The sequence below is a fragment of the Eucyclogobius newberryi genome, unplaced genomic scaffold (assembly GCF_026437365.1).
Source record: "Eucyclogobius newberryi isolate DKJ021-1_F unplaced genomic scaffold, fEucNew1.0.hap1 SCAF_10, whole genome shotgun sequence".
NCBI classification, from domain to species: Eukaryota; Metazoa; Chordata; class Actinopteri; order Gobiiformes; family Gobiidae; genus Eucyclogobius; species Eucyclogobius newberryi.
In genome coordinates this window covers 9161850-9173754 of record NW_027315724.1, presented here as the reverse complement: position 1 = coordinate 9173754, position 11905 = coordinate 9161850, and the positions used below count along the sequence as shown (strand labels likewise).

General features: G+C 46.7%; 1 protein-coding gene across 1 annotated transcript in view; it reads right to left on the bottom strand.

Moving 5' to 3' along the window:
- The window catches only part of LOC140373826 (uncharacterized), an 18744-nt gene extending 8113 nt beyond the window's left edge, over positions 1-10631 (bottom strand). Inside the window, exons 1-3 of the mRNA XM_072460515.1 lie at positions 10556-10631; positions 4790-4958; positions 1798-1861 (exon numbers count right to left, since the gene is read on the bottom strand). Coding sequence (XP_072316616.1) covers positions 1798-1861; positions 4790-4810 — 85 coding nt within the window. The 5' untranslated portion in view covers positions 4811-4958; positions 10556-10631. The remainder of the gene's footprint in view (positions 1-1797; positions 1862-4789; positions 4959-10555) is intronic.
- Positions 10632-11905: the final 1274 nt, after the last annotated feature.

Genomic DNA, 11905 nt, shown 5'->3' with positions numbered 1-11905 from the left:
CATGCTCCCTCTTCCACAGCTGGACAATGGCCTGCATCCGTTCCTCTTCACATCTCCGCCCAGGCCCATCAGCTCCCCACTTCAACTGGACTCACCCATCCCCCTAGCACATAGTCCCCCTGCCATCCACTGACTGTCACAGCAGCACAGGTGAGGAGAGAGCTGAAGAGGATTAAAGTGAGGAAGGCAGCAGGACCTGACGGCATCAGCCCCAGGCTTCTTAAAGGTGCCATATCATGCTTTTTTTCACTTTTCGTAGTCTATCCTAAGCGTATATTTGATAATAATAAGGGTTGTGCAACACCCATAACATAATAGTTAGGAAATATCACCCATACCTTGGACCCCGCTCACCAACCCGGAAATGCAAACGGCTTGGTTTGATATTCGCCCCCACCCTTGCGAAGAGCGATCTGGCTCCCCCGCCCAACCTGTGACGTAGTCTCAGCGAGAGCGTGTGTCCCCCGCCCACCCCGGAGACGGTGGGGGTGTAAACAGAGGCAGAGGTGATAGCGTGGCGGGAGGGGGAGGGGGGTGGAGAGGGGGAGGGGGATGGTGACGCGTGCCTGGGGTTATGATGCGGTCTTGCAACCACCCCCCGTCAGTTTGCAGATTCGAGGAAAGGATATAGTCTGTTCTATAGCTAAAAACTGCGGGAATCAATCAAAAAAACACTCTGGGTACATATATGAAGCACAAATAGCAATGTAAGAAGGTTAAAAGCTCTGAAAAGTTGATTTTGCATGTTATGGGACCTTTAAGTCCTGCGCAGATGAACTGTGTGGAGTTATGGAGCATGTCTTTAACATGAGCCTGAAGCTGAGGGTGGTACCACAGGTCTGGAGGACCTCCTGTCTGATACCTGTGCCCAAGACACCGCACGCCAAAGACCTCAACAGCTTCAGGCCGGTGGCTCTCACGTCCCATCTGATGAAGACACTGGAGCGACTGGTCCTGGACCACCTCCGCTCTACCGTGAGCTCAGCCATGGACCCGCTGCAGTTTGCATACCAGCCTGGCATCGGAGTGGAGGACGCCGTCATCTCCCTGCTGCACCGCTCTCTCTCTCACCTGGAAAAGCCTGGCAGCTCTGTGAGGATCCTGTTCTTTGATCTCTCCAGCGCCTTCAACACCATCCAGCCGCTGCTCCTGAGGGACAAGCTGGAGACGGCTGGTGGGGGACAGAAGGATCCTGGCTAAATTCACATCTATGCTGGACCATGAGTCTCACCCTCTGCAGGACACTCTGTCCGCTCTGGAGAGCAGCTTCAGTGACAGACTGATCCACCCTCGCTGTGTGAAGGAGAGGTTTCGCAGGTCTTTCTTTCCTGCTGCTGTCAGACTTTATAACAAACACTGCTAGCCCTGAACATGTGCAATAATGACTTAACCATGTGCAATATTGTCATATTCATGTGCAATTACTGTCGTACTCACACGCAATGTCACATTCATGTACATATAACTGATGTAAATAGAGTGTTTATTTGACCGTTATTATTTATATTATTTTGTCTTACGCTAGCTGTTTTTATTTTAGTTTATCTTTATTTTTCCCCTCCATTCTTTATTAAGAAATGGAGTTTTTGTTTATAAGAGTTTTGTTTATAAGAGTTCTTCTATTAAAAGTTATCCAAGTTATCTTCTGCGTTGCAACAATGAAATTTCCCTATGTGTGGACAATAAAGGAATATATTATCCTATGCACATACACACATACATAATCACAGATTTCTTTATATTCTTTTAGCTGCAATACATTAACCAAAAAAAAAATGGCTTTAACACAAGACTTACCATCTCTGTTTAGCCCAACTCTTGAGCACAGAACAGAGTCCTCAAGCTCCTGTTTCCTCTTGTCCTTTGTGTAAACAAACAAGAAAACAAAAATCAAAAAAGGAGCCAAAAACTATTATCTATGATCTTGAAGCAGTTAAAACAGACAGAGAAGGATGTGATTTTTTTTTTTTCATGCGGACAAATAATTACACATTAACCAGGTCAAACATCTGCCCTACATTAGAGCTTGTACCAGTATACTGTATCATACATCTTCATTTTAAATAGGCCCTTAAGCCTCTTGGGTAGAAACATGAGCAAAAAGACCATCCAAACTCAGCTGTCTACTGCGAAAGTTAGCAAGAACACTGATATTCAAGGATTTGTTTTTTTTTTAACCTCAACTTTTGCCCATAGGCTTCACAGGACAGGACAGCATGAAATGGGGCAGAAGAATAGGGTTTCCAAGCAAACTGTCAGAGAGGGAGTCAAACCCACAACGCCAAGGCCAACACAGAGGCCTGGCACAGGCTTCACCATTGCCCAAACCACTGCACCACCGGGCAGCACAACAGCTCCAATTCTTAACAATTACACAGTAAGTTAAGTTACCTATGTATATCCCAAAGCAGATCTTATTACAAAGTGATAAAACATTTTCTTTGGAATGGTGGTAAACCTCAAATCGATATCAGCCAAAAAGAGAAGGGGCGCTTGCTCTACCGAATATAGAATTTCTATAGTGTCTCATTCATCTAGATCAAACACTGGGCAGAATAAAATGTGGATTTGGATTGGGTATAAATAGAAAAAATGGCTTCTCATTTCTAAAACAACCATCTGGAAAGTCAAATCCCATAGTCAAGGAAAAGATGTCAGTATGTTTGAGAAGTCAAAAAACTAAACTACTACAGATCTGAACCCCATTGAGAATATTTGGGATGAGCTGGAGAAGGTTTTTTTTTTGCAGTGGTCACTATCTTTATCAATACAAGATCAATTGGTGAAAAATAATGCAACACTGGATGGAAATAACAGTTTTAATATTGCAGAAGCTTATTGAAACTATGCTGCAGCGAATGTGTGCTGTAACAATATTAGAGCGTGTGCACTTTTTTTCTGTGACCTGTTTTTTTTTTTTGGGACAAGCAGTGTATCTTCAAATGAGTGATTGTTTAAAGGAAATGTAAAAGTTGTCTTATCTGGTAAAGACATTTCTGCTACTACACTTTCAAATGGTACAATATGTGCCCATGGTTAAAAAAACAAACATAAGTAAACTATTTGGGAAAGGGATCTCAATTGCAAATTCAAAGATGTCTCATGAGACTCAATTCTCTTCAAATAACAAATAAAATATTGGTATTGTTTTTTTTTTTAATGTGTGCCATGTTTGTTGTTAATTAAAATCCATGTTTTTTTATGGTTTACTGTAGAGATGCACCGATCAATCGGCCGCCGATTAAAAAAGCCGGTTTTAGGTTGAATCGGCCAGAATCGGTGACCGGCCGGTCCATGTCGTAATTGCCGGTTTTCGGCCGATCCAAACTGACCCGCATGCGCGCATGCGCGGTGCGTAGCAGCTCAGCGCGCCCAGAGCAAAACAGCTAAAAACTACAACTCTTTCAGAGCGCGGCGGACAAATTGTCCAGCTTACATTCAAAGTATATGTAAACGCGCGTTGAACACCTCCTGCGTTTCCCGCGGCGCGATTCCTGCTTTTTCGCCACGGCGCGGAGGGTGCGTTTTGGTGTTTTCTGCTGTAGACGCTTTGACAGGCATTAGCTTCAAAGCGTTAAAATCGTCCGTGGCAGAAAAGTTCAGATTTGTTCAACTTTGGTGGAATACAAGAAGAACCGAGCCTGGAGGAGGATCAGAGGAGACTGGACTGTGGGGTAAGTTATTACAACTTTGAGACGATTCAAATCTACGTGTTGATAGTTGATGCGGTCAAAATAATTTGCGCTGGTTTGTGTTGACGAGTTCATGTGTTTATTCAGAGTTATCTGCAGAAGAGTAGGGACACATTATATGAAGGGGCCAGAAGAAGCAGCAGCAGGGCTGTCAGAAGAGTTGTTGTTCTGCTCAACTAGCAGAGCTAGGCTACGAGCTAATGCTAACAAGAGATCTCATCCACCTGAAATGAGACTTTGAAAATACTTTGATGCATTTGAGATCACATTACGTAGATACAAAACTTAAATTACTGACTCGAACAGTGAAATGAGTGACTACAATCTAATGTCAGGACTATTTAACTGTCCCACAACCTCAAAGAAATGTTCACACAATCAGCTGTGCTCTAGAATCTATAGTGCCCTAGAATCTATAGTGCACAGCTGATTGTGCTTTCTAGTGAGAGTGTGAAGTTATCAAAGAGCTGATGAAACTGGAAAATGATATTGGCAACATATATGTGCCTCAGTTAATATACTGTATTATAATAGTAAAAGTTTCAGCTCATTCAAAAGAATGTGTAAAATTACAAATGTATCAATTACTATATGAAAATAGTTCATTTGATTTCAATCGGGAACCATTGGAGCTGCATCTTCTGCAGGAGAAAAACATTTTATTTTCTAAAACGTGTGTCCTGTATACAAGCACCTTTTTCACATATATAATACTGGGTAGTTTGTGGGAAAATCAGTGGCTAGATAGAAAATCGGTATCGGAAGAATCGGTTTTGGCAGGTCCAACCTCCTTAAAAAACGGAAATCGGTATCGGCCAAGAATTTTGGAAGCATGCATTTGGTGCATCTCTAGTTTACTGTCATCCATGGATTGAATCTGTAAATCTGTCTGTTGGTATGACCTGGTTGTTTACATGGATATGATACATTTAATCCCATACTGTGGGATATTCCAGGCACTGCCATAACATCTGCATGGAAACAAGAAAAGTTACATAGTGCAGCTTTAAACAGGCTCTATAATGTTGTAACATCACATGAACACAGCCCAAATCCTTCCGTAACCTTCTATTCAGTTTCTCTTGAGTGTAACTCACAGATTGAACAGTAGAGTTCATCTTCAGTGTCAGAACAGTGCTCCGTGTCTCCCTTGGTCTCTGAGCTGATGTCCTCCACCAGTGTATTCTCTCAGTGTTTAGTTTATCTTGATTGAACCAGTGATGACTCCTCTGTCTTACACAGACAGCTCTGGACTCAAAGACGGGCCTGAAAACAAAAAAACAACAACAAAATAAAAACATGATCACAATAAAAAACATTACCCGTTTAAATAGGCCACAGGAAATTGTATGTATTATATTTATTTGATAGGGAGAGTGCATATAAATGAATATCTGTAAACAGTTACAGAAGCCAGATTATAGTGAGGTATACGCAGGTAACACAGAAGACAAATACAACTGAAAAATTAACAGTAAGTAAATTAACTCTTCATTTAAAATAATTCAAGGGGAATAATATCTAAATTACATCAAATCTACAACTGTCCCATTTGGTCCAGTTCGTCAAAACGGTCAAAATTAAGTCAGAATGGGTTTCCATTTGTGTAATGTCTGTTACAATGTCAGTCCAGTCCTTGATCATTGGTGATGCTTGCGTCAGCCATGTTTTTATGATGAACTTTTTCCCTGCCACCAAAGGTACAGTAATTTTCAGACTTTAAGCCACTACTTTTTCCCATACAACGATGCTTCTAATTTCGAGATTTTTACAGGCTAACGGCCACTAGGGGGCACTCTAGCAGGAGGCGCAAGCGTTTGACAAACTGTAGAAGACGTCAGTAGAAGCGCTGTTCAGGCGTGTGCTCTGAGAATAGTGTTTTATTACAATCCGTTTCGTATTCACAGAGAAATTAGTCTAACGAGGAAGTGAAATAATTATATATAGATATAGATATAGATATAGATAGATAGATAGATAGATAGATAGATAGATAGATAGATAGATAGATATCCATCCATCCATCTTCTGCCGCTTTATCCGGGGCCGGGTCGCGGGGGCAGCAGTCTGAGCAGGGACTCCCAGACTTCCTTCTCCCCAGACACTTCCTCTAACTCCTCCGGGGGGATCCCGAGGCGTTCCCAGGCCAGCCGAGAGACATAGTCTCTCCAGCGTGTCCTGGGTCTTCCCCGGGGCCTCTTCCCGGTGGGACATGCCTGAAACACCTCCCGAGGGAGGCGCCCAGGAGGCATCCGGAACAGATGCCCGAGCCACCTCAGCTGGCTCCTCTCGACGTGGAGGAGCAGCGGCTCTACTCCGAGCTCCCCCCGTGTGGCCGAGCTCCTCACCTTATCTCTAAGGGAGCGCCCAGCCACCCGGCGGAGGAAACTCATTTCGACCGCTTGTATCCGCGATCTTGTTCTTTCGGTCACTACCCAAAGCTCATGGCCATAGGTGAGGGTAGGAACGTAGACCGACCGGTAAATAGAGAGCTTTGCCTTTCGGCTCAGCTCCCTCTTTACCACAACGGTCCGATGCAGCGACTGCATCACTGCAGCCGCTGCACCGATCCGCCTGTCGATCTCACGCTCCATCCTTCCCTCACTCGTGAACAAGACCCCGAGATACTTGAACTCCTCCACTTGGGGCAAGGACACCCCACCCACCTGGAGAGGGCAAGCCACCTTTTTCCGGTCGAGAACCATGGCCTCGGATTTGGAGGTGCTGATTCTCATCCCAGCCGCTTCACACTCGGCTGCAAACCGTCCCAGTGCATGTTGCAGGTCCGGGTTTGATGGAGCCATCAGGACAACATCGTCTGCAAACAGCAGAGATGAGATCCTGTGGTCCCCAAACCGGACCCCCTCCGACCCCTGACTGCGCCTAGAAATTCTGTCCATAAAAATTATGAACAGAACCGGTGACACAGGGCAGCCCTGGCGGAGTCCAACATGCACCGGGAACAGGTCTGACTTACTGCCGGCAATGCGAACACAGCTCCTGCTCCGGTCATACAGGGACCGGACAGCCCTGAGCAAAGGGCCCCGGACCCCGTACTCCCGGAGCACCCCCCAAAGGACACCCCGAGGGACACGGTCAAAAGCCTTCTCCAGATCCACAAAGCACATGTGGACTGGTTGGGCAAACTCCCATGAACCCTCGAGCACCCGATGGAGGGTATAGAGCTGGTCCAGTGTTCCACGACCGGGACGAAAACCACTCTGCTCCTCCTGAATCCGAGGTTCGACTATCGGTCGGATTCTCCTCTCCAGTACCTTGGAATAGACCTTACCCGGGAGGCTGAGGAGTGTGATCCCTCTGTAGTTGGAACACACCCTCCGGTCCCCCTTCTTGGACCACCACCCCGGTCTGCCAGTCCAGAGGCACGGTCCCCGAACGCCACGCGATGTTGCAGAGACGTGTCAACCAAGACAGTCCTACAACATCCAGATACTTTAGGTACTCAGGGCGGATCTCATCCACCCCCGGAGCCCTGCCACCGAGGAGTTTGCGGACAACCTCAGTGACTTCAGCTTGGGTGATGGATGAGCCAGCCTCCGAGTCCCCGGTCTCTACTTCCTCTTCAGAAGACGTGACTGAGGGATTAAGGAGATCCTCAAAGTATTCCTTCCACCGTCCGACGACATCCCCAGTCGAGGTCAGCAGGCCTCCACCCGCACCGTAAACGGTGTTTGTGAGACACTGCTTCCCCTTCCTGAGGCGCCGGACGGTTTGCCAGAATTTCTTTGGTGCCGACCGATAGTCCTCCTCCATGGCCTCCCCGAACTCCTCCCAGGCCCGGGTTTTTGCCTCTGCGACAGCACGAGCCGCGGCTCGCTTGGCCTGCCGATACCCGTCGATGACCTCCGGAGACCTACAAGCCAGAGTGGCCTGATAGGCCTCCTTCTTTAGTCTGACGGCATCCCTTACTTCCGGTGTCCACCACCGGGTTCGGGGGTTGCCGCCACGACAGGCACCGGAGACCTTGCGACCACAGCTCCGAGCAGCCGCATCAACAATGGAGGCGGAGAACATGGTCCACTCGGACTCAATGTCCCCAGCCTCCCCCGGGACATGGGAGAAGCTCTCCCGGAGGTGCGAGTTGAATACCCTACTGACAGAGGGCTCCACTAGACGTTCCCAACAGACCCTCACAATGCGCTTGGGTCTGCCAAGTCTGTCCGGCTTCCTCCTCCGCCAGCGGATCCAACTCACCACCAGGTGGTGATCGGTTGACAACTCTGCCCCTCTCTTCACCCGAGTGTCCAAGACACGCGGCCGGAGGTCTGATGACACGACAACTAAGTCGATCATTGACCTCCGGCCTAGGGTGTCCTGGTGCCACGTGCACTGATGGACACCCTTGTGCTTGAACATGGTGTTCGTTATGGACAATCCGTGGCTAGCACAGAAGTCCAATAACTGAACACCGCTCGGGTTCAGATCGGGGAAGCCGTTCTTCCCGATCACCCCTCTCCAGGTGTCACTGTCATTGCCCACGTGGGCGTTGAAGTCCCCCAGTAGAACAACGGAGTCCCCGGTCGGTGCACTGTCCAGTACCCCTCCCAAGGACTCCAAGAAGGCCGGGTACTCTGCACTGCTGTTCGGCCCGTAGGCCGCCACAACAGTGAGAGACCTGTCCCCCACCCGAAGGCGGAGGGACGCGACCCTCTCGTTCACCGGGGTAAACTCCAACACGTGGCGGCTGAGCTGAGGGGCTATCAGCAAGCCCACACCAGCCCGCCGCCTCTCCCCGCGGGCAACACCAGAGAAGTGGAGCGTCCAGCCCCTCTCGAGGAGATGGGTTCCAGAGCCCAAACTGTGCGTGGAGGTGAGGCCGACTATATCTAGTCGGTATCGCTCAACCTCCCGCACAAGCTCAGGCTCTTTCCCCCCCAGCGAGGTGACATTCCATGTCCCCAGAGTTAGTCTCTTTGTCTGGAGATCTGGTCGCCGAGGCCCCTGCCGTCGACTGCCGCCCAGATCTCTCTGCACCGGCCCCTTATGGATCCTCCTGCGGGTGGTGGGCCCACGGGAGGGCGGCCCCACGTCGCTCTTTCGGGCTGTGCCCGGCCGGGCCCCGTGGGGTAAGACCCGGCCACCAGGCGCTCGCCATGGAGCACCCATCCCAGGCCTGGCTCCAGGATGGGGCCCCGGTGACGCCGATCCGGGCGACGTGAACTGCCTTGATTGTGTCGTCGTCATAAGAGGCTTCTGAACCGATCTTTGTCTGACCCGTCACCTAGGACCTGTTTGCCTTGGGAGACCCTACCAGGGGCATGAAGCCCCCGACAACATAGCTCCCGGGATCATTCGGGCACTCAAACCCCTCCACCACGTTAAGGTGTCGGTTCAAGGAGGAGTGTCGGTTCAAGGAGGAGGGAGGTAGGTAGGTAGGTAGGTAGGTAGGTAGATAGGTAGATAGGTAGGTAGATAGGTAGGTAGATAGGTAGGTAGATAGGTAGGTAGATAGGTAGATAGATAGGTAGATAGATAGATAGGTAGATAGATAGATAGGTAGATAGATAGATAGATAGATAGATAGATAGATAGATAGATAGATAGATAGATAGATAGATAGATAGATAGATAGATAGATAGATAGATAGATAGAGAGAGAGAGAATATAGATATATAGATATATATCTGTTCTGCGCACGCTGTAGAATCAACACCAGTTTTTATTCAGTCTCAAAGTAGACTCTTTCTCACTCACTGGCGCGGAGCGCAGCACCGCGGAGCTTACAGCACACAGCTGTGGGGCCGTGTGGGGCACACACTACATCACGGGTGGGCAGGGCACACACGCGCGCTCTGAGACTACGTCACGGGTTGGGCGGGGGCGCCAGATCGCTCTTCGCAAGGGTGGGGGCGAATATCAAACCAAGCCATTTGCATTTCCGGGTTGGTGAGGGGGTCCAAGGTATGGGTGATATTTCTTAACTATTATGTTAAGGGTGTTGCACAACCCTTATCATTATCAATTATACACTTAGGATAGACTACGAAACGTGAAAAAAGCATGTTATGGCACCTTTAAACTAATGAGAAGCGTGTCAAAAACCTGAGTTGTCTTCCAGCTGTAGAGTCGTAGGATTGAATTAATTCCTTTACTTTTTGATCACCTCCTCGACCACAGCAAGCATACACTATTTCACCACATCTGTGTCAGTGAATGGCCTTTTTAACGGAGCAGACGTCATAAGCACGCATCACTGGCAGTAACAGGCAGGAAAACAGTTGATCATGTGATATATATTTGCTGGATCAACTCGAGACACACTGTTCTCGTCTAAATCCCCACGCAGCGCCACACAGAGCCTCCACTTCCACAGCATGTTAAAACAGATGTGGGAATGACAGAAATACACCGGGAAGAAATATCACATACGACGTTTTCAAAAAGTGAGACAAGACACCCCCCAAACAACAGCCCCAGTTAAACTAGCCCTAAACAACCCGAAACGCCGCTGTGGCAGTCTTCGCGTTGACGTGCGGCTGCGGTTTCGCGAGTTTACGCACGTAAAAGCGCAGTGTGTTAAGGTATTAAGTAAGAACCAACGCGCTATACTCATTGACGCCAAACGCCTATACAGATGATGCATTGCCCTAAACATGTTAAAGAACGTAAACAAAACAAAAGATTAGCAGCTGGGTCATTCCTGGAAAATACATTTACCACTCTATAATGTCAGAATATTTTCGATTGAACGCTAAATTTAGTATTTCGCATCTGAAAATCTCCATTGCTTTAACATTTAGCTAACCGAAAATTGTCACACAATCCTGAGCACATTTCACTTTAAGGGACAAATGTCATGCAAAATGGACTTTTATGAGCTTTCACCTCAACAAAAACATACCTAGAGCTGTAAATTGCTTCATTCACGTTTGTTTCATTAAACGTTACTGAGCCATTGTGGAGCCATTCTTCTTCCAATAGTGTTTATTGGTGGTTGGTACGCAACTAAAGGCGCATTACCGCCACCGTCCGGTATGGAGTGTGGGCCGGGAAAGCCCCTTATCGTTTATTAAGCTCAACTTTTCTGCTCCTTGGACTACAAACAGCGACATAGGTGTATGCCGCCACCTACTGTATCGGAGTATACTACTTTATTCCTTTTTCTTCTGGGATTTTATGGCAGATGGCAGACATACAAATTAGTGCCACCATCTGATCTTGAGTTTGCTATGCGCTTTATTTACAATGATCTCCCAAGCGCTCCCAATTATCCTCAACATTCAATCACCCATTGTCTAGTGATGGGGAAAGTGAAACCAATAAGACCTCACTCGGGGACCTCACAGCCAGTCAAAGCACACAGCTCCACCAAAATGAACCCTCAAAATACTGGGCTTTTAATCAGCCAATATGTTGAAACTTCAATACCAACACAAGGCAATGCATCGTCCTCAGAGGCAACTGTTGTTGTGATTTTGGGCGTTGCAAAAATAAATTGAATTGAAAACTCTTAAATAAAGAAGGTCAATGTACACAACTGGATATTCTTGAATATTTCAAATGTGCCCTATTCATGTTGAATGATGATTTATTTCATGGACAATTTGGACTGCAAAAGTTCTTATATTAGTATTGTTAGTCTTTACTAGTAAGGACCAATGTACATATTATTAATCTTCAAAAGAAAATGTAATTACAATTACAACAATTTACATTTCATTATTAACATTAGCTCAGTAAAATATATTACATTTCACCATCTCAAAAGCAGTAGATGATTTCCTAAAACTATCAAATAGGTTCATACAGATATAAAGAATACAAATATAATCTTATTTGCCTGATGTTGGCACCATTGATAATTTAGAATGTGCTTTTTCAAGATTTGGGTAAAATTATTAATATCTACAGACAATTTCAGACTGTCTGGTATGACTCAAAATATTGTGCAATGTAGTGCGGTTTCTTTACAGGCCTTGCTGGCAGACAACAAAGGGTCGAGTAACTTGGCAGAAGTTGAAAACCCCTGCGTAAAATCTGTGCATATGACATGGAAGAAGCTAATCAAAACATATAAATTGAACAAAGATATGAAAATATTAAGATGGTTGGCCAAAGTTTTAAGCCAATGTGCTCTCATAAAAACATCACATAACCCCAGTCAATTTCCAGCTATTTTATCTCATTTACAGTGTCTTCCCTCAACATCCAGGTCTTCTCTAGAAATATGATTTATATTAAATGCACAGGT